The sequence below is a fragment of the Talpa occidentalis genome, unplaced genomic scaffold, assembly GCF_014898055.3.
Source record: "Talpa occidentalis isolate TD23 unplaced genomic scaffold, MPIMG_talOcc4v2.1 talOcc4.7, whole genome shotgun sequence".
Classification (NCBI taxonomy): Eukaryota; Metazoa; Chordata; class Mammalia; order Eulipotyphla; family Talpidae; genus Talpa; species Talpa occidentalis.
In genome coordinates, this window is record NW_023605083.1 from 76,257,631 (window position 1) to 76,281,817 (window position 24,187).

A 24,187-nucleotide genomic window follows, 5' to 3' on the forward strand; every position below is an offset into this window, starting at 1 on the left:
TCTCCCACCACGCCTGCTGCTCCCCTCAGCAGTGTGTTTCGTCAGTCTGCCTGTTCTGTTCCCCGCTCTGGTGAATTCTCTCACCCTCCCATGCTTCTGATTGTACCCAGTGCTTGTATAAATAAATAAATAAATCTTTAAAAAAAAAATGTGCTTTAAAATACAACGTAAAGTAAAAAGACAACCAACAGAATGGGAGAAAATTTTGCAATCACGTGTAATAAGGGAATAGAATATTTAAAGAAAACTTGTAATTCAATAAAAAGATAAATAACTTAAAAATAGGCAAAATACTTGAATAGGTATTTCTCACAAGATATATAAATAGCCAATAAGTACATGAAAAAATACTTAACATCATTGGACAAAGGAAATGTAATTAAAACCATTATGAGATACCACTTCACAACTACTAGAATAGATCAAGTCAAACAGACAGACAAAAACAAATTTGACAAGAATGCAGAGAAATCTAACCATTATGTTACTCCTGGAATGTAAATTGGTGCAGCCAATGCGGAAAAGAGTTTGGCGGTTCCTTAACATGTTAGACAGAGAATGGCCAGACCACCTAACAGTTTTAATTACAGACCCAATCAGTGGCAATCTCATTCTTCCACTTCATTAGGCCAAAACCACAAAGTCATCTCTGTCCCCTTTCTTTCTTTCACACTTTATATGATAGTCATCAATATAATGATCCTTCTTTTAAAATATGTACAGCACCCAAAGTGTGGCCTCAACATATTCTTTTTTTTTTTTTTTTTAAGATTTATTTATTTATACAAGCACTGGGTACAGTCAGAAGCGCGGGAGGGTGAGAGAATTCACCAGAATGAGAGTGGAAAAAAGAACAGGCAGAATGACAAAATACACTGCTGAGGGGAGCAGCGGGCGGCAGGAGAGGTCTGCGCGCCATGTGGGACCCTGCTCCGGTGGCCAGGGAGCTGCCGGGGATCGAACTGGCGCTACAGAGGCTGCGGGCAGCTTCGCAACCCAGTGCTCAACGGCTGCGCCACCGGGGAGGCCCTCAACATATTCTTTAACATTAAAAATAACTAAGGGATTCTTGGAGAAATTGCAAGAAAAGTGGGGCCCTAGAACATGGAAACCAATACAAAGAGCCTCTTGTAGCTTGAAATGGGACAATTTAAGCATCAAAAATTACTGGGTTGTCAGAAAAGTCATGACGCATTTTTTCTATGTTCTTCAAACAAAAAGTGTCATGACCTTTCCAACAACCCAATATTTATAGAATGAATTAAAACATCAAGTAAACCAAAGAAGTAGATGAGTGGAAAAGAAGAGTCCAGAAATAAACCCACACAAATATAGTCAACTGATCTCTGACAAAGGAATAAACACAATTCAATTGGGGAAAAAAGATAGTCTTTTCAACAAATGGTGATCAAAGAACAGAAATCTACATGCAAAACAAAAAAAAAATGAATGCAGTAAACCTTATACCTTTCACAAAAATTAACTCAAAATGGATCAAACACTTAAATGTAAAATGTAAACTATGAAACTTCTGGAAGAAAACATAGGAGAAAAATCTAGGTGATCTTGGATTTTTAGATACAGCACCTAAGACATGATCAATGAACTGAAAAATTGATGGTGGAATTTTATTAAAATTTCAAACCTCTATTCTAAAAGACAGGTGTAGGGTAAATGGAAGTTATGAGGCTTTTCCCTCCCTCCCTCCACTAGCTTCTATGTGGTCTGATAGTGGCTCCTGGAGTGTGGTGTGCACGTGCATGAGTGGGCACACCTGAGCAGGGAGACCGAGCATATACGGGCGGCAGCAGAGGGCAGGGGCAGCAGAGGACCTTGCGGCAGAGTACAGTGGAGAGAAGAAAGAGCACGAGCATATAGGGATTCACAGGGGGGCCCAAGTTGCTATCTCCATCCTGGTTTGTTTCCCCTGACCTGTGGGGATGATGCCAAGGGCTCCAAGTTTCTCTTTCAAGCTGCCTGAACCTACAATGAACCTTCCAGACCTGGGATAGTTGCAGAACAACAGCACTGTGTGAGTGAAAAGATAAGCCAAAGAATGAAAGAAAATATTTGCAAAGCACATATCTGATGAAAGACTTGTACTAAGTAAATGAAGTTCATGAGCTCACAATGATAGTAAAAAACAAACAAACAAAAAAATACTTTAAATGGTGACCACTGAAGTGACAAGATACTAATTTATTACTCTGAACATTTAAAATGAAACTTTTATCCTACCTTTCCTGTGTGAAATTATGAAAAGTTGTATTTATTAAAGAATTTTAGACAATAGAGTTGACTTTGAACAACATGATCTCAAAATACGACAACACATACAGGTTTTCTTGTAAAAATATGATATAACCTCTGTAGGGTAAGGAAAAATGTCAGGCTTTTCTGCCCTCCCGCCATCAGGATAGATGATGGATCCTTGCGGTCCTGAATGCATGCCTGATGGCGGGCACCTGGAGTAGGGTGTGGGCATAGGTAGATGGGATTCACCTGGGCTAAGACTGGGCTTTTTAAGGGCGGCGTCACGGGGACGCCAGGAGAAGCCAAAAGAGAAGCCGAGAGAGAAGCAAGAGAAGCAGAAGCTGAGAGAAGGCCGGAGAGCCCAGAGTGAAGACCTGCTGGGGGCTGGGAGCCAGCCCCCCAGTGCCCCCGCCTGCCTTGTACCTGGTAATCTAAAAAGACCTGCAAAAAGCCACTAAGGACTCTGACTCCTCCTTTACCTGGTCTGCTGGATCCTAGAAAACCTGCCCCGTGTCCAGTCCTGCCTCTACAACCTCACATTGATATACTACAGTACTTACTGAAAGCATATTTTTTTTATTCCTTATGATTTTTTTAAGATTTGTTTTATTTATATAAGAACTGGGGTACAGGCCAGAGGCATGGGAGGGTGAAAAAAATTCACCAGAGACAGTGGGGAGCAGAACAGACAGATGGACAGAACACTGCTGAGGGGAGCAGCAGGCATGACAGGAGAGGTCTGCTGCGCCATGTGGGTATCTCCCTGGCTAGCTGGGAATAGAACCCATGCTGAAGAGGCTGCAGACAACTTCATAGCGCTGCGCTCAACCCGCTGGCCACTGGGGAGGCCCTTCCTTATGATTTTCTTGATGACATTTTATTTTCTCTAGCTTAATTTAAGAATACAGTATATAACATGTAACCATAAAGTATGCGTTAATCAACACCTTTTTTATGTTATAAAGCTGCAGGTCAATAGCAGGCTATTAGTAGTTAAGTTTTCAGCAAGTCAAAACATATATGTGAATTTTTTACTGTAGAGGAGGTCAGCATCTCTAACCCTTGCATTGTTCCAGGGTCAATAGTACATGCAAAGGGGGTAATATTATTAGAAAATCACCATTCTGTAATTTGTAATGAAGCAATGGATTTAGGTGATCATCATCATGGATGCCAAAACAGTAAGGTGACAGATTGATGGGCAAATTTCTACTGAAGGGACCAGACTAACCCTTTAGCATCATTAACAAGTGAAAAAGATCAATTTAATATCACTAAAAGATGAAATTAAAACAAATCAAAAAAATACCATGAAACTAAGGACACAAGCTGTCAGAATTCATGGGATACAGTAAAACTGGTCTTGAGAGACAAGATAATTGCAGCACCGGCCCACATTAAGTAAGAAAAACCCCAAATAAACAATATTAAACCAAAAGCAATTTGTAAAGAAGGAACAAATAAAACCAAACTTTAGTAGAAAGAAGGCTATAACAAGGGCACAAAAAACAATATGGAGATCAAAAGGACAAAACAACAAAAGATAAGTGAAATTAGGAGTTGGTTTTTCAAGAAGATAAAGTAGGTAAACCTTTAGCTAAACTTACAAAGAAGAGAGAAAACATTAATAAACAGAATAAGAAATGAAAGAGGGGAAATTACCACAGATGATATAGAAACTAAAAGGATCGGAGATTACTACGACCAATGATGTGCCAAAATATTTGATAAATTTAAAGAAATGGAAAATTTCTAAAACAATATGGTTTATCAAGACCACACCTGAAATAAATAGAAGAGTTGAATCAACTGATCACAATAATGGAAACTGAAAGAGTAACAAAAAGGTTCCCAAAAAGTAAAGCCCAGGCCAAACAATTTTACAACTGAATTCTGTCAAACCTTTAAAGAACTTATGTCCATCTTCCTCAAATTATTTCTGAAAATCTAAAAAGAAGGAAAGCTCCTTAAATCATTCTATGATGCCAACATTTCTCTAACAGCAAAATTAAAGATAGCACAATAAAAGAAAGCCACAGATCAAAACTTCAGATGAGTATTGCTACATGTTACCTGAGTTTATACTATAAAACAATAGTAATTAAAAGGACATTTGAATAAAAATGAGCACATGAATCAATGGAACAGAACCAAAAGCCCAGAATTAAATCCATGCATATATCAATAATTTATTATAAAAGAGTTACAGCTAAACAATGAATAGAGTCTCTTTAACAATGCTGGGGAAACTGGACAGTCACATATAAAAGAATGATTGATGTTAGATTATTGTCTAACTCTATGCATACAAATAATTTCAAAACAGATTAAAGACTTAGATTTAAGACCTGCAACAATAAAATATACATAAGAAAACATTAGCAATACATTCCAGGACATCAGTGATAAAGATGTCTTTGAAGACTTGACCCCTACAGCAAGGGAAATGAAACTCAAACAATTGGTCTTTTTCCTGGTCCCTTATTTAGGTTTTCTAGGAAAAAGACTAATTATAAAAAAGAAAAATCAAAATCAACAAGCAACTATAAACCAGAGACACACTACTGGGGGGGGGGGGGGTGGGCAGAGAGAGGAAGGATTAGGGTCAAAATAAGGGGGGGGTGTGTAATTGTATGGGGAATATAACCAAAATGAAAATGCATACATTGTGCAAAAATGAAAAATGATGTAAGAATTATATAAAATAAAATATTTGTTAAAAAGCTCAAATAAATAATTGGGATTACCTCAAGTTAAAAATTTTTACACAGTGAAAGAAAATACAAGAAGGTTAAAAAGACATCCTGCAAAATGGGAGAAAATATTCACACATTACACAACAAACAAGGGGTTAATATACTAGACATACAAAAAGCATTCGATTTAACAACAACAACAAAAAAAAAAAACACAAACAACCCAATTAATAAATGGGCAGCAGATCTGAACAGACAATTCACCAAAGAGAATATCTACAATGCCAACAGATATATGGGAAAATGCTCACCGTCACTTTTAATAAGAGAGAATACTGGTCAAAACCACAATGAGACATCATCTCACACCTATGAGAATGGCAACATTTAGAAGACTCCCAACATCAAGTGCTGGAGAGGATGAGAAGAGAGAAGAACCCTAATGCATTGTTGGTGGGATTGTAAACTGGCTCAGTCATTTTGGAAAATGATCAGGCTATACCTTAAAAAAACAAAATGAAAGTATAGCCTATGACCCAGCAATCCCATTCTCAAGTATCTATCCAAAGAATGCAAAACCACCAGCCAAAATCATTTTAAGTTCTACAATGTCTACTCCGGCATTATTTACAACAGTTGTGTAAACAACCTATGTGCCTGGTGATAGAAGACTGGATCAAGAAGATGTGGTGTATACAAGCACTGGAATACTGGTCAGACGTAAGGAAAAACAATAATGTTATCATTTATAGCACAATAGGAGTTTGTGCAGTAAAACAAATCAGTATGACAAAAACAAATATGAACATTTGCATAATAGGTGCATCAATGATTCAAAATACTCACAAAAATTAGCTGATACTAATAAGTGAAGTGAGGTTTCTGAGGTTAAGATGGGAGGGGAGAGAGAGGGTGAAATTACAGGGATGGTGGAAAAAAACTAATATAAAAAAAATGTCAATTGATATTTACCCAAAAAATTCAACATTGACTAGTGGCAGAAAAAGTAGGAAAAAAGAGAAGGAAGGGAGAAGTAACCAGAAAGAAAGAAGAAACTAGAAATGTATTTATTTTTTTATCCACGTTAGATTTTATTGATACTAATATATTGCCATATGTTTTCTCTCTCTTAAAAAATGTATTAGGAAAAATTTGACTATCCAAGAGTCCATGTGGAACAGAAATTGGAAGATAAAGGAAGACTCAGAATTTTACCATTTTTGCAATCCCTATTACTGCTGAACCTCCACAGAAAATAGAAAAATTTTTTAAAGGTTTTATTTATTTTTTCATGGAAGAACTAAGCAGGTGCATTTACTGAAATACACTGCTAAAGGGAGCAGCAGGCAAGACAGGAGAGGTCTGCTGTGCCATATGTGGATTAACTCCCTGGTCAGAGATTGAACTTAAGCTGTCATGATAGCACTGAAACTTAACCCCTAGGCCAGCAGGGAAGCCCAAAACTATTTTAAAAAGTGAAATTGATCCATTTAATGCCATTCAGAGGGAGGTACAACATTTACACCATGTTGCAGCAGAAAGAAGCAAATATCACCAATAAATCTTGCATGAAAAATTGAATCTGATCAAGTCATTAAAGGTAACACTTTATGGAAAATATGAGGAGAGGAGCATATGACACACTTAGATCATGTAAAAGTGATCCTTTTTTCTTCCCCCTCAATTTCATATGCTGGTTCTCTTCTCCCAGAAAATCCCCATGTCACCTAAGACTAAATATTACCACATCTGTTAGGCACCTAAAGAAGCAATAAAAATGTTTCTAAGAACACAACTTACTTACTACATTCAAAACAGAGTTACTTTAGTGAATAGAAGTAATACCTATTCTGCAATGCAGGTAGAAAAGTGTTTGAGGACACTCATAATAAAGATGTTTCTAAAATGGCTAAAAAAACAAAGCCCTCATCTGAGAGGCAGAGATCCCAATGTGAGAGGTGAGAAGTTGTCCCTGTGAATGAAAGCTGTACCCCACAGCTATGGATGAACAGAGATACAGGCCAGGGGGATGCAAGGTGACACAGCAGTAGCATCTATCACAGGAAGCTTCAAAATAAATTTGAGGCAATTAAGAAAATTTGACAGTCATATCCAAGAAGAAAACAACAAACCAACTAAAATATATACCTAAAAATAATATTTTACATTTTGTTTTTCTCAACCACTACCTTCCTATCCAAACAGGAGTAAAAGGTAATAGCCTAATTTCCCACCTGGGTCTTCTCCTTGTTGTCTCCTCCTACCTACCTCTTTTCCATTTTCCCACTTTACAAACAGGTTTTCCTCTGCTTTGTCTCCCTTTGCACAGACTTAATTTTCTCACTACTTAAGTATTTATTCATGTGTATTCATTAGGCTACATATTTCTCAGAATGTTTTCTGATTTGGGAGATGGCTTGGTCTTTCCTACACTTTCATTTTCATTTTTTACAGACCCCATAATGAATGCAAATGCAAATTTCAGAGGCATATATCACATGAAAAGAGCATCTGACATTTGCTTTTCCCTGCACCACCTTGAACTAGACCAGATCTAATAATGCTCCCTGATTTTATTAAAACTGTAACAATATCAAAAGTTGTACAGAACTATGTTGAAATGGATGAAACTCTCTGGATAAACCATAACTTGTTTATTGCATATTCAATGTTCAATCTTGAATATCAGGGAAAAAATATTAGCTTTTTTACATTTCTAAACACTTTATCAAATTCTAAATTCTACCTTATTTTTGTGAATTATTAATTATTGTCTTTTACATGGAACTCAAGTGACATCATGAAAATGAAACTTGGTCTTTATATCACCAGAAGCAAACAAGTGAAGAATCATCAACCAATATCATCCACTCTACCTTAATTTTCTTGTGCTTGATAATCCACTTATATGGTTTCCAACGTAGAGGAGAGGCAGAGGAAACAGCTTCAATGAAAAAAAAGAAAGAATATTTGGTTAGAACTTCAATAATGGATATCTCTTCATATATAAAGCAAAATGATATGAACTCCCCATCAGTAAATAAATCAGAGTTCCATTTCCTGAAATGACTGCAAATTTTCAAGCATCCAAAACATACCCATGAGTTTCTCCATATGATCAAAACAGTCAGATGGACAGTGATATTCATAATCATAGGCTAGGAGAAACTGGATAGAAATGGAATTGATGACCCTAATCATATTAGTAGATTAAGTAAGGTTCTGAACAAGCACCTCTCTTGAGTGGAGACCCCTGGCTGGGGTAGTGAGTTGAGGATGGATATTTATAGTGTATGCATGAGACTCAGAAGGTTGGTGAAAGGTGTGCAAATTTCTGTTAACATGGGCCTCCCCAGGTGGTGCAGCGGTTGAGCTCTGGGTTGCTAAGCTGCCCGCAGCCTCTGTAGCACTGGTTCGATCCCCAGCCACCGGACGAGGGTCCCACATGGCGTGAGTGTCCCACATGGTGCGAGGGTCCACTGCCGCCTGCTGCTCCCCTCAGCAGTATACTTCGTCATTCTGCCTGCTCTGCTTTCCCCTCTGACTCTGGTGAATTCTCTCACCCTCCCGTGCTTCTGACTGTACCCAGTGCTTGTATAAATAAATAAAATCTTTACAAAAAAAAAAAAATTTCTGTTAACATGAACATTTCACTTTCTAAACAAAGGCAAAAGTTTTTGTCTCTCACTTGCATGTCACAAGGTAGGTGTCACATAAATAGTTGTATATAGTGGCACACTTTTGGGAGTTACTTTATTTGTTTTAAAGGCCCCAAATGATTAAATATCTACCAAGGCCAAATAATGTACCAGAAGTACTTAAACTAGGTTTATGAGCTCCTGAATTATTTTCTAATTGTCAGCAGAAATATTCAGAACATACAAAAGAAACCAGACAAAATGTAAGATCTAGTCTTCCATAAGTAAATTTCATAAGAAAACAATATCTATTATCATATATTATAATGTTATATATTTTAATGTATATTTTATAAGAACTTTTTAACCAGCATAACAGACCGTAGATATCAAGGACATTAAGCGTGCAACTAAGATCCTTAAAAGGATTTTGAAGTATTCAGTGTCATGTGCAAGAAAAAAAAAAGTTACACAATTTTATTATCTGGAGACTTACTCAAAAATAAACCAAACATATAAGAGAGGCCAAGAGATTCAGGACCTTCCCCTTATTGTCAACATTCAGATTAACAACCTACACCTGATTCGACAGTAACACCGTGGGTGAAATTAGAACTTTCAGGATTTTAAGGCATTGAAAGAATCAGTTGCCTCCATTTCCACATATATAATCAAAATAAGACCAATAATGACTTGTGGTTTCCAGTAAAAGTACACTAGATTATTTGCCCTAGTCTCTCTGTGGAAAACAACTTAAAGTGCTAGGTAAAATAACTTATAGCATAAAATCATGAAAGAAATGAGAAAATAGTGAAGAATCCCCAGACTAAAAGTGAAGTGAGAACAAAATCCCAGAGAGAAACAAAGAATGCCAGAGGACGACAGAATTACGTCTTCAACCTTCTGCCAAACTGGAATTCTACCAACAAGAATACTTCTCAAAGCCAAGGGGAAATTTCAGACTTTTTCAAACTAGCACTAAAGAAATTCACCATCAGTAGAGCATCCATACATTCTGAAAGACATCCTGCAGGGAAGAGGGAGGGAGAGGAATCGGAGGGAGGGGGAGAGGCCCACGGGTGCCTTGGGGAAGGAAATTCTAGGGGGACTACACCTGAGTGGGGTAAGTAAGCATTGTTTAAAAATGAACAATGATGTAAAATATATATAAATTTTTAAAAAATTTAAAAATAAGGAAAAAATAAAGGAAGTAGATATTTTAATTAGGAGGAAAATGGAAAATGTGATATGAAAAAAGGAAAGAAAAACAAAAGAAGCAATAAATATGTGTGAAAATGTAATCAAACATTCCTTTTTAAAAAAAATTTTAATGTATTATAAGGTTTAAATGAAGGTAAAGTATTAAAGTACCTGCTGACAAGAGCATAAAAGAAGAGAGGAGGGGTAAATAGGAGAAAGACTTTACACTGCTGAGGGGGAGGGTACTTAACAATCAACTTCAGCACTTGTAAGTTAGGTATACCTGCTATCACACCCAGGTTAACACTGGATGAACTGAATCAGAAGAGGTTCACATCATGTAAGTAAAGACTTTATAATCTACCATGAAGAATTAACTAATAATCCAATTTTTAGGCTCCTAATAAAACAGCCTCAAAATAAATAAATCAAAAGAAAAAATTGGACAGAAATAACCAAGAGAAAGAGAAAAATTCACAGATGATGGCTATAACAATATCTCCTATTCCACATTCTCTTCAAATGTGACTTTGACACTCCCCCCCTCCTTAAAATTGGATGGGATTGTTTTCAACAAATAGAATACAATTGAAATGATGTTATGCGACCTCCCAAGGTAAGTCATAGAAGGCAACAGAGTTTGGGCCTTGCTTTTTGAATCGCTCACTCTTAGAAGATTTCAGCTACCGTGTAATCATTCTGCTCCTCCTTAGTCTGTCATTTTGTAAAAAAAAAAAAAAAGTCAAACTAGTCTACATGGGGAAACACACAGAGAAGCCTGAGGTTACTGAATAGAGATGTGTGAGCAGCTCCCATCTGCACTAATCTGCTGCCATTGTTTCTGCTCTGCCAGTGTCTGTGGGCAACTACCTGAGAGCCTTAAGTTAGAACTGCCCAGATGAGTCCTCCCCAAATTCCGTAATCATAGTACCTCTGAGAAATACAATGATTAATGTTCCGAATCACTAAGCTATGCAGCAAAAGTCACCTGGAATATGGATAAAAAGTATCTACAATAAAACCTACAGCAAATAACATACTTAATGGTGAAATGTTAAGTTTCCCTTTCAGATCAAAGGTCATGTGTGTAAGGGCAGGAATGGACACGGTGCAGGTTTTCTATGATCCAGCAGACCGGGTAAAGGAGGAATTGGTGTCCTCAGTGGTTTTGCAGTTTTATTATTGGGATTACCAGGTATATGGCAGGCAGGGGTGCTGGGGGGCTGGTAGGCTGGCAGGCCTCCCAGCCCCCAGCAGGTCTTCACTCTGGGGTCTCCAGCCTTCTCTCGGCTTCTGCAGCTCTTGCTTCTCTCTCGGCTTCTGCTACTTCTTTCTCAGCTTCTCTTTCTGCTTCTGCTGGCGTCCCCATGACGCCGCCCTTAAAAGCCCAGTCTCAGCCCAGGTGAATCCCGTCTACCTATGCCCACATCAGGCATGCATTCAGGACCACAAGGATCCGTCATCTATTCTAATGGCGGGAGGGCAGAAAAGCCTGACATTTTTCCTTACCCTACAATGTGATAACTAAACTTTTTAACCAACATAGATATCAAGGACATTAAGCCTACAACCCAGTAGTACCATTTCAATCAACACTGAACTGGAGGTCCTATGCTATGCAGTAAGCAAGTAAAAGAAAAAGAAGAATGTTGGCAAATCAAAACAAACTGTCATTTTTTGCAGACGAACTGATTATGAATATAGATAATCCAAAAGTAACTACAATTAAATTATAATTAATATTCTACACTTTTGCAGATATAAAAACAGTATAAAACATGGACATTGTTTTTCAAATAATGTCATTTTTTAAAGCACAACAGCAAGAAAAAAGGTACCTCAGAACAAATCTAACAAAAATGTTAGAACTATAAAAAGAAACCTTATAAAATTTTACTGAGGGCAATTAAAGAGTATGTGTACCATGCTCATGGATTGAAAGATTAAACACTTGAAAGATGATGTTAATTCATCTCAAAATGCTTTAAAACTTCAACACAATCACAAATAATCCTAAAAGATCATTATTTTTTCTGGAATTTGAAAAGCTGTTTCTAGTCATAGAGGAATGTAAAGAACCAAGAACTAAGAAGAAAGACTTGCTCTATTAGATAGTAAGACTTTTCATGAAGCATGAAATAATTAAGATTGGGTGGTAATGGTACAGAAAACACTAATGGACAAAGGAAAAGTCTTGGAGAATTTGGGGGGAAAAATAAAATTAAAACATTAGCTCACACCATACGCAAAATGAAATCCAAGAAGATTAAAAGCCTAACACATCTAGAAAAATATCTTTCTGACCACAGAATAAAAAAGGATTTTCTAAGTAGGTAAAACAATAATTATAAAGGAAGAGACTGAAAATTTTGACTAATTTCCAATGAAAAGGAATTAAAATAAATAGGAAATAAAAGGAATAAGAATAAAAAGGAAATAAAAAGTTAAAATTCCTGTTTATGATAAGGAATACAGACATGCATCACTTAATGATGGGACTACATTCTGAGAAATAATTTGTTAGGTTCCTTCATGATTGGAGGAATATCACAGAGTGTAATTATGCAAACCTAGATGACATAGCCTGTTACACACTGTTACCTATAAGGGCCACCATGTATATGCTGCTGTTGACCAAAACATTATTATGCAGCTCATGACTTTACACATTAATGAAAAAGAAAAGAAAAAGGTACCACACAGAGAGGGAAAATGCATTTATAATACTGTATTAACTGAAAAGAGGACTATCATTAATATATTTTTTAAACTCCTATGCAAATTAGTAAGAAAAAGACATCAAGTCAATAAAAAAAAAAAAATGGGCCAAAGTTTTAAGAGGTACTTCAAAAAAGGGCATATCCAAATGGGCACTAAAATAGTGAAAAGACTCTCAACCTCATTAGTAACCAGAAATGCAAATTAAAGCTAAAAGATGTCATTACATACTCCCCAAATTAGTAAGGTTTAAAATGAGTGGCACACCAAGGACTGGCAAGAATCTAGAGCAACACAGACACTTTATGCAGTTTTGTCAGGTGTGTGAACTGGTGCAATCACTTTGGAAACAGCTTGACATGATCTACTCAAGTTGAAGATAAGCACGCCCTAAGAGGCAGAGGTTCCACTTCTTGCTACACCCCTACCCCCAAGAAACTCATTCACACTGTGTTGTTGACTGGATGTGTCCTCTCAAAATTCCTATTTTGAAGCCCTAACCCCTAATGGGGCTATAATTAGATATAGGGAGTAAAAGCAGGTAAATAAGGCTAAATGACAAAAGAGTGGGGCCTATTTCAATATGACGAGTGTCTTTATAAGAAGAGAAAGAGATACCAGGGCTGTGTTCCCACAGTGAAAAAGCATGCGCTCATACAGTGAAAGGCCACTGTCTGCAAGCCAGAGAGAGAACTGGCTTCAGAAGCCAAGCCTGTGGACGCCTCCATCTTGGATTTCCTGCCTCCAGCATTATGAAAAAATTAACTTCCGTTGTTTAAGAAACAAAACAGTCTATTTTGTCATGATAATACTACCTGAAATCCAAGTATAAATATGTTCAGCGCAGTACTTTTTATTTTTGTAGCCCCCCCAAATTATATTATATTATTCAGGGATGCATACAAATTTAGAAAAATTACAAGGAAATCAAGAAAATTACTTATCAATGTTTATTATATTAATAATCAGAATAATGAATGAGATTTTGTGATTCCATCTGATGACCTAGGTAATAGTTACAGGGTTGATTATTTATTCAAGTATACATTTGTGTATTATATATTTTCCCTATACATAGATCACATTTCACAATTTTAAAATGCTTACAAGGATATAAAATATTCCTTAAGAAGTTTCTACCCTAGACAAAAGTTTCACAGTACAGTTTCATAGTGTATATGAAAACAGACCTTGTACTCTAAGATCAATTTGTCATTCTAAAGTATTTTCATATATTCCATCACAACTGTATGTACTTTCATCACCTACCTTTACAGGAATGTTCTTATCAAAATCAGGGAAGTGAATTATTTTATTTAGCTTGGACACATACAGTATCATTATGGTAGCTGCCATCTAAAGAAAAGGGGAGAGAGAAACCTCAGCGAAATATCTGGGAAGGTGGCTTCAGGCACAAAGACATCACCCAAAGAAAATAGATCCATCAAAAAAAATACATCCCCAAAATTCACTTTTCTAGGGTCTAAAAAATGATTTCTTGGAGTATTAACACTTTTCTTGCCACTGTATGGATTCTGTTAAAACCACAGGTATAATAGACATACACATACATATTATCTCAAGGGGCTAAAGGAACGATCATAGAAAACAGAACAATGTTCCCAAAAGTGACCATACAATAAGTGAGGTCAATCACTGTTCCTGAACCATACTCCCACATATGGTTACCTTACCCCATAGAGTGGGTATGGAAGTGGAGGGGGGGAGGAAATACCACACATAAACATACTTTTTGAAAAGTCCAGTATTTCTGTAATACAGAAAATAAATTAAGAGAAAAACTTTGAAAGGAATTTTTTGCATAGTAGCCAGTATTATAAAAAAAATCCTGGGCCTCCCTGGTGGCACAGGCAGTTGAGCGCAGTGCTGTGAAGCTGTCCACAGCCTCTGCAACCCAGGTTTGATCCCCACAGCCTTGGAGCAACCCACATGGCGAGGAGCCCTCTCCTGTCTCACCCGCTGCTCCCCTCAGCAGTATATTTCATCAGTCTGCCTGTTCTGTTCCCCACTCTGTCTCCGGTGAGTCCTCTCACCCTCCTGCACATCTGGCCTGTACCCCTGTTCTTGTATAAATAAAAAATAAATCTTAAAAAAACTTTTAAAAAATTTTTTTAAAAATCTCATTCAAATCCTATTAATCTGGAGCAGAGCAGGTATATTAAAAATACTCCAGATTATCATCCCAAAATAAACAATTGAATATCATCTTCCAATGAAAATGTTAGAACTTACTTAATTTTTTCCATGTAAGGATGCAAAAATTTAAGGACTTCAACATTATTACAATCCTAAATTTTGACTCTAATGAGTTTAAAAACTTAATGCTTAGGATAGACTCTACATAACTAGAGTCCATTCCAGATTATAATTGCAGTTTGTATTTATGGTTTGCATTATAACTCTTTCAGAAATGTACTAGCACTTATCTAAAATATTCTGAATTCAAACTTTTAAAATTAGGTCTGCTGGTCTCTTCCCCAAACAAATTGCCAATCAAAAAGTCTTTACCTTTACTGAGTACACACCAGTAAATTTACTTGCCTTACAGATTACCAAGGACACATTATCAAATATTCTCTGATATTGAAAGTACTTATTTCTACAGAGTTTCACACTAGTATATAAAGATCATATATTTTTTGACCTTAAGGAAAAACAGTTTCCTTGTTCCTTCATTTCTCTAAAATGATGTTGCTAAGAGGGACTTATTAGCAGAACACTTAATGAAAATCATGTTTTAACCATATAAATGGCAGCTATTTCAAGATGCACAATTTAAATTTAGTTAATTTTCATAATTTTAAATTTTCTCCCCATAAATTAAACTTAACCATGCCTGTTACCACTTTTCTACTGGAAATCATCAGCATATCACCAGAAGAATAAACAAGGGGCAAATTAGTATTAATGGGGAATTTCAGAATAAAGGTCAAATGAAGTTCATCTGACAACTTATCCAAGCTCATCCTTACACTTGAAAACAAATCTGCAGGAAGCAAACTGCAAACATTCTTTGCTTAGCCTATAAGAGTTATCTAGAAATCTCAATCCAGCACCAGCATTTACAAATTAGATTTTTGGGTCTCCCTGGTGACACAAGGTGTTAAGTCTCAGTGTTATCGAGCTATGGCCAGTCACTGGAGCATGAGTTTGATCCCTGGCCAGGGAGATACCCACATGGCACAGCAGACCTCTCCTGTCTCGCCCGCTGTTCCCCTCAGCAGTGTATTTCAGTAGATCTGCCTGTTCTGCTCCCCACTCTGTCCCTAGTGAATCCTCTCACACCCCAGCACCTCTGGTCTATACCCCAATTCTTGTATGCATAAATAAATTTTAAAAATTAGATTTGATGTAAAAATTAAAATTCCCTACTTCTCTTGAAAACTTTCTGAAATTCTATAATAAGGGCATAGCAGGTGCTGTCTCATCTCCCCAAACCTTTTCCTCTCACACACAATTGCTTAAACCAAGTACCCAGTGCACACTTCCAGGACGGGGGTAACCATGCTCCCTGCCATCCACCAGCCCCTACCCATGCACTTTTACCCAACAGCCATTGTAGGCTTTGAGTCTGCTGGGCCCATGCTTCACAGTAATTAAATCCAATTAGGAAAGTTAAAATAAGTAGTCATTTTTCCCTATAAATATAGCTATTCCTAAATCACAGAATGAAATAAAGTGTACCTCACTATTTCACCTTATTTCACCAAAAAATCCATGATACTCCTGTGTCTGCCAGCAGAATACATTTGTAGAATAAGTCTTAAACAAAGACAGCACATTTTTCTCATGTATACTGATGCTTATTTAGAGCTTAATTTTTTTTCCACTTACCTGTCCAATTCCAAGACAAATCGGTGACGGGAAGCTACAAAGAACACAGAAAAACAAGTATTTTTAGCAACTGATAAAAATTTGAAAAATCTATATTATACAATGATAAAAGTTATTTTAAAGTCTTGGGCATTTTACACTCTTAGACAATGAAAACAATATCAAATTTGTTGATTTTTCATGTCCTTTCCTTTTTAAAAGGGATCATTGCTAAACTTAGTAATTTCCTACTGCTGTTTGAAGCAGACTGTCTTTATATCAGTAGAAAACATGATGGTATATGTAGAAAGCCAAAAATTATCTGGGTTAAATTATTAGAATTAATAAATAACTCTAGCAAGTTTACTGGATAAAAGATGAATACATGAAAAATTCATTTGTATCTATATGCCAGCAAGAATCAAGTAAAGTGAAGATTTATTCACTTTAAAGATATTACTTATTTTAAATTATTTTAAAGATATCATTTATAATACCAACAAAAACATATCAAATAACACTAAGTACATAGTTTACAATATTAAGGAATTATTTTTTACTTTTCTAGGTATAAAATTGTATTGGGGTAATGTTATTTAAAAGAAAAGAATCCATATCTTTCATAAGTGCAGGTCAAAGTACATATGATGATATAATTTTAATTTGTTTCAATACAATCTAGGGGAAAATGGTGGAACTGAGTGGAGGAGGAATATAAAAGGTAGGGGAGAAGAGCAAAAAGGGTGTTGAAACCAGATAATGGATACAGAGCAATTCATTATACTATTTTTTAAAATAATATACCCAGGAACAAATTTAATGAAATCAATATCTAAAAAATTAAAGAAGTCCTAAATAAAGTTGATGGATTAGAAACTCAGTATTGTACTGAGGTTCATTATCTTCAAACTGATCTATAAAATCAATGTAATCTCTGTAAAAATACCAGCAAGTATTTTACAGGAACTGATAACCTGATCAAAAACTGAATGGAAAACATAGAGCAATAATTACCCAAGATTACCTTGAAGAACAAAATTGGAGGAAGGACTATTGGATGCTAGGGTTCACTTTAAAGCTACAATGAATGAGACACTGTGTTTTTTTGTAAAACCATAGTCCAAACAGGACAATGGAAGAGGGTATGGAGACAGGTACACTGCAGAGTAAGGAGAAGGGGAGAAGGAGCAGAGTCTTTCAACAAATGACACTGGCTAGTTTGGATACTGACTCCTGACCCTACCTCACACATACTAAACAAGGCGGCATTACACCTCCTCCGGCTTACTTGTTGTCCGTTGGTTCCAGTCATTATGTCAAGCTACTAAAAAATAGGGAGGGAGATATCACAAAAAAATTTCTCAGCCTTCAATCTGGTACCAGTGTGAGAATAAAGTTAACTCTCGTGGAAGCCAGGTTGTACCACCCACCTACCCCCTCCTAGAGGTTTCCTCATTGCCTTGCCAATAGCACCCCTCCCACCCAGAGAGCAGCTGTATTTCAATCACCTGTTTCCTTGGGGATATTAACTGCCCCCAGTTCAGAACAACTCTGCAGTTTCCAGCTCCACAGCCCCTAGATCAGGCTTTGTTGTGACTGCAGCACAGCTCAACTCCTCTCTGCCTAACCCTGCCTACCTCACCCCCTGACCAGAACGGATTTCCAAGAGCCTGCCCCAAGATACTTCCTCCACGAGTCAGTCTGCTTCCCAGAGAATACAACCTATGACACCAAAAAAAAATAAAATAAAATAAAATAAATAAGACAATATCAACACATTGTAAAAGAACAACTGAAAGTTTACAAAAAGGTAAACAGAGTCTGCCCTAGAAGAAAATATAATAGAAGATAATCTTCATAATTGCTTCCAGCTACAGAACACCTTAATAAAGAAGACACCAATAAAACAAGAGCTCAAAATCGAGATGACAAAACAGTTGGATGAGATGAAAAGGGCGCATACAGATCTAAAGACACTAACTGAGGACCAAGCAACTTAACTCCCATGACTAATTTAGAAACAGCACAGAACTAAATGGCCACTGCTAAAACTGAATTACCAACACTGTAGGTAATTTCAGAGAATGCAGAAGAAAAGGATAAAGTCGAAAAGATAAATATATACGAAATATAAACACCACCATACAGAGTTAACTGCTGTGCCTGTTATGCCAAACTCAATAAAGAGAAAAGGAAATGATCCGAAGAATAAAAGACAAATTCGTTTGCTTGACATGACGGGGGAGAAAACAAACAATCTTCACATCTGCACACTGGTAGAGGAAAATCTCAACATGATTAAAGTCACAGCCATGAACTTGCCATAAAAAACTGCCTGACAATGGAATCCACAAATTAGGAGTCAAATCAACATAGTGAGCTCAGGGATGGAGACATTGTGGTAAAAGGGCTGTTGCTGATTACTGTATGCATTTAAACACTAACAGATTCCAACAACAATACAAGTATAATTACACAACTGGATGCAACATTACAAAAGAAGAGGGGAGGGAAGACAGGGTAAAGTGTACAAGTATGCAAGAATCCTCAACTTTCAGAGCAGGAAGATCACACTATCAACAGTTGAAGCATGTTCACAAAATAAACTTCTTAATGTTTTTTGTGATCTCTTAATCTTAGAGGGATTTTTAAGCTCTTGTAGTGAAATTTCTTCAAAATGTAACAATTCTTTTAGCTGACAGTATGTTGAATAATATCCCTATTTCAGGGGAGCACGATCACATATTTCAGAGCACAGAAGCACCTCTGCAACTGATTTCCAATGGTGGGGTGAAGGACAAAAATAGCAAAATGTTAACCACTACATCTTAGTGGGGTGTTCCTTGTACTTTGTTTTCCATTTTTCTATATGCTTGAAAACTTTCATAATAAAAAGTTGTTGAGGGACCTAGGTTAGCCTCAAAAAGAAAAAATTAAATAGAAATCCCTTCCCCCCACTTGTTTTTTAAATAAATTAGTAAATAATTAGCATACGTAATATGAACCCATTAATACAAAGGCATTTCAACATATGTGTATATATATATATCTCCAATCCATCCATCTATCTAAAAAGATGTCTGTAATTATTCCCTAATGTTAATTATAGTAGTTTAAAACATTTAACCCAATAACAGTTTTTGTGTGAATTCCTCATAATGATCACAACAGAATGATTTTTCTTGAAAAAAAATATTTCAAGATATCGAGTCTAGTTATGGACAGATAATTGTTATTGTTGTCTTTGTACATTTGTGTATTTAAACAAACCCTAATTCTTTTCACTGAATTCTTAATATAGGAGAGGAGCCAAGAAGTGTAGAAAGTGTATGCACACAACTCTGAAAGGAACAGAGAAATGAGAGTCCAGGTAGAGTTAAGGGAGAGTTAGTTTTGCCTGAGACACCCAAACTTGTTTTAAAGCTGATGGAGAAATGTTGCCTAGAATGGAAAAGGATATTGGAGAGAGAAGCAGAGCCCTGATTACTGGAGGAAACAAAGTAGTCCCTCCACTTGAGCAGAAGGATATGGAGGGGCCTTATTTTGTTAGTGGGCAGGATGAGGAACACTCCAGAACTCCCAAACCTGCTTGCTCTAAACGGGTTCTTGCCATTCACTGCATAAAAACAAACATACTCTGAGTACATAAAACCTTCAATAGAAAAGGACTTTAATACAGTTGGTGTGCAATAGAGAGAAGAGAATGTAGTTAAAATAGTTTCCCCATGAAACAACCAATATTACCCATCCCCTCACGGGTAAATGCCCAGCCAAACAGAGTTGGCCCAAAACAGAACCACTGAGGCCCAAAAGCTCACCACAGATCTAAGGCACCTTCAAGTGGGGACCATAGCAAAGCGAAAGAAGGGGCCAGACAAGTATGGACAGAAAAAAGCAAAAGCAAAACTGAAGTCAAGACAAAGGCTGCCATTGTCAGCCTCCCTACAGGTCTCTCACCCATGTCTCTTTCAAGTGTCTCCTTCCATGTCCCTCAAGCCCCTGGTGAAAGTCCAAGGCCACGAGCAAGTGCAGCCTCTTCACAAGTCTGTCTGCTCTGCCTGCTTCTCCAGGCCTTCTCCTAGTCCTCTTCTTTCCTTTCTTTTTCCCCAAGTCCTTCCTAGTTTCCCCTCAATGCTCAGCTACCCTTCTCAGTTATAGCAGGGAACCTGGAACCTCCCCTTTCTATGGAGACTACCCTGTTACAATTTGATAGTTTCTATTTTCTCAATCAAGTGTAAGAGAAGGAGGTTGGAGGATACAGGGAGAGGGGTTTAGATGAAGGCACAAGTCATTTCTGAGACCAGAAAAGCAAGCCCCAAAAGAAACTAGTAGGTAGTCAGGGCTGCCAACTGAGGCCTGTAGTCATCAATTTTAAAGTCAACCCTGCCTGCTCAGAAGTGGTTTTTCTCCCACAATAGTCAGAGCAGCTCAGGTGCTAAAGGAAGGATGAAGGTGGTGGGCCATGTCTGGTGAGCATCACACAAGGTGGGAAAGGTAGGTCAGTGGCTCTCCCCTGGTCCAAGAGGGAAGGGATGTCCTGAAGGCAGACTGGAGCAAAAAAAATCCAAAGGTGGTCCAGGGTATGAACACCCCCTGGTCAGAGTGGAGCAAAGATGGTTGTGGCCCTTGCAGTGACCACAGGAGGCAGGGCTGAACCAAGTCCCAGGAGAGACACCATGAGGTTCCCAGCAGCTCAAGTGAGTCCCGGTGGGAAGACTGAAGCCTTCACTGAAGGAGTCACAGAGGCTCAGGAGCCCCTACAGGAAACCAGTAAGGGAGGGGTGAAGTCCAGAGTCTGCACAGAGCAGGGGCACTGTGATGATGTGAGGAGGACTGAAGCCACCTCCTGGCCTCACCAGGGCAGGGTGAGGCTAAAGTCCAGGTCCATCCTAGTGGTCAGGGAGAGAGGTGTCTTCAGGAGCAAGCAGGTTTTCATCACAGTAAAAGAAAACCAGGAGTTGTTTCTGTTTTAAATTTCCAGTCTCCACCACTGGAGACTGACTGAATCATGTTTATAAAAACCTTTTCAAGCAATTCATACTGCCAAGTAGATTGGAAACCACTGTGTCAAAGTATCCCAAAGCCTTGGGAGGCATAAAAAAATAGACTCACACAGCAAATACTGACAATACTTGTTGAACTGTATACAACTAAGTTCTATGTTTTTATTAAGCATCATTAGTAAATTCTTGCATGACACAGGGAACAGTATCAAAATGGCAACAAAAACAAACTCGGACAACCCTCATGAATCTCAATCTGAGGAGCCCAGGGGTAACCAATTGGCAAAGAAGCAGGTTTACCTTGTTTTTCCCTTACACGGCAAGACCTTCAAAGATCTCTTTGCCAATCCAGGTAAATCTAGCATTACAATGAATTAAAACTAACAAATAACTAAGATCACTCATCAGTCTTGTACCCCATCAAGAAACAATCTGCTCAAAATGGAAGAGCGAAAACACCCCAGAGTTACATTCTCAAGATTCTGTAAATTAGGTAATCATAGTAAGGTCCTTCCTTCTTCCTACAACACAACAACCCATCCTCAAATAACTAATGCTGGGTCAGATTTCTGTGGTTTATTGTTGTAACCAAATCACTCCAAACTTCCTCCCTCAAAAATGTGCTCTTACAACATTTGCAGATGCAAAAATAAACAATGTTATTTGAACAGGGTTCTCCAATTGTATAAAATAACATTACGGAAATGTGTTCACTTATAAGAGTTCTAAAGGTCTTTCTTACTAAGGCAAAAAATTGATTTGCTCTTTCAATGATGGAACTCAGAATTTTAAAGATAGACTGGCTAGGACCTGAGATGTCCTGTATAATAATTCTTCCTTGTTGGACACTGCCCTCCACCTGCCTACCACATAACCAGTGTTTCTGGACCCTGCTTCTAAGAAGAGGTGATATGACTGCTATGGCCAGTGAGCACAGAACTCACTCAAGTGAGTAAACTTATCTCAAGAAAAGTCTTATCTACTCAAGAAAGTAGACTTATCTTCAAGCTTCATTTGCCATAACTGCTAGACACTCCCAAACAAGGCCATTAATGGCATATGCTTATTTTTTCTTTTTGGGAGTTATTTGAATTTTCTTTTTCTTTCATTAGCTTGCATTGTATGTGCTAAATGATCCTGGTTTATATGCTCATTCTCATTTCCTTGAGGAAGGTTTTGTGTTTCCCATGGACACCAGCAAACACACTGCAATACACTGGTAAAAATCTCTTAAAGAATATCAAAAGTCGGGCCAACCTGGTGGTGCAGGCAGTTGAGCACAGCTCTGCGAAGCTGTCCGCAGCCTCTGCAGCGTGGGTTCGATCCCAGCCAGCCAGGGAACTACCCACATGGTGTGGCAGACCTCTCCTGTCTCGCCCGCTGCTCTCCTCAGCAGTGTATTTCAGTCAGTCTGCCTGTTCTGTTCCCCACTCTGTCTCTGGTGAATCCTCTCACCCTCCCGCACCTCTGGCCTGCACCCCAGTTCTTGTATACATGAATAAATCAATCTTTGGGGGAAAAAAAGAATATCAACAGTCATAGTATCACCAAAAAATATCCCACATCTATACTTTCCCTCCATATCTGCTACAACCCCTTCAGTCCAGACCAACCATCCTAGAATTATCTAGAATATTGTGTTTCCTAATTCCATCCCTGTTTCCATTACCATCAATTCTCCACCCGATTACCAGCCAAAGAAATCTTTTTAATGGCACAAATTATGGCGCGTGACTCCCCCTGCTAAATCCTTCCAAGGAAAGGCTTGCATGTGGGCTAATATTTAAACTATTTGTCGTGGTCTCTCTGTTTTGACCCTAGTCCCCTAGTATCTGCTCTCAAGACAGGGTGATTTAGACCATGTCACTCCTCTGCTTCTCTCCTTCCAGTGACTCCCATCTCCTTCAGGGCCCCTCCAGGTGGTCCAAAGGGCCCTATATAATCTAGCAATCTGTTTACCTTGGGGTCCCACTTAATGCCATTCCCCATTTAGTGCCATGCCTGGCATGTTCTTCCTCCATCTCCCTTACTTCACTCAGAGGTGACCTCAAAAGTGAGACTTCATGGCCTCCCAGGTGGCGCAGTGGTTGAGCGCTGGTTTGCGAAGCTGCCCGCAGCCTCTGCAGCACCAGTTCAATCCCCAGCTGCTCCCCGGCCACTGGAGGAGGGTCCCACATGGCATGCAGGCCTCTCCTGCCACCCGCTGCTCCCCTCAGCAGTGTAGTTCGGTCCTTCTGCCTGCTCTGCTCCCCACTCTGGCTCTGATGAATTCTCTCACCCTCCCGCACTTCTGACTGAACCCAGTGCTCAAATAAATAAATAAATAAATAAATCTTAAAAAATAAAAAATAAAGGTGAGACTTCAGTGATCACACTGGAATTGTAAACTCTGTTCCACATTGACACTCTCTTCCTGCCTTTTTTTTTTCCCCTGACCACATAGTTGCATCTGACATAAAATAAATTCTTTGCTTTATTGATTGATCCAGCAGAAAACTCCATGCAAGCTCCAGAAGACTGAATGTAATGATGTTTGGGATGTTGATCTGCCTAATTCGCTTCTGTCTCCCATGAGCCTAGACTAGTGCTTGGCATATAATTGATGCTTAATAAATATTATTAAATGAAGGATCTGATCCTGTCTTCCCTGCCTATACCCCCACACTGCCCCCCCCCCACCCAACTGTCTCTTATCTTCTTCCATTTGCTTAGTCAGTTTCAGCCATAGTAACTTTCTCTCTGTTCCCCGAGCAATCCAACCTCATGCTCTCCTCAGTACATTCCCTTCTGCCTAACATGCTCCAGCACCAACTACTCCACACCCAGGCATTCTCACAAGACACCA

At 38.1% G+C, this 24,187-nt stretch overlaps 1 protein-coding gene across 2 annotated transcripts in view; it reads right to left on the bottom strand.

Annotated features, from left to right (window-relative positions):
• The window catches only part of SLC35D2 (solute carrier family 35 member D2), a 64,462-nt gene that overhangs the window by 39,019 nt on the left and 1,256 nt on the right, over window positions 1–24,187 (bottom strand). For both annotated transcript variants that reach the window (XM_054688977.1, XM_037493112.2), the window contains exons 2-4: window positions 16,361–16,394; window positions 13,775–13,861; window positions 7,826–7,893 (exon numbers count right to left, since the gene is read on the bottom strand). In XM_054688977.1, coding sequence (XP_054544952.1) covers window positions 7,826–7,893; window positions 13,775–13,861; window positions 16,361–16,394 — 189 coding nt within the window. The remainder of the gene's footprint in view (window positions 1–7,825; window positions 7,894–13,774; window positions 13,862–16,360; window positions 16,395–24,187) is intronic.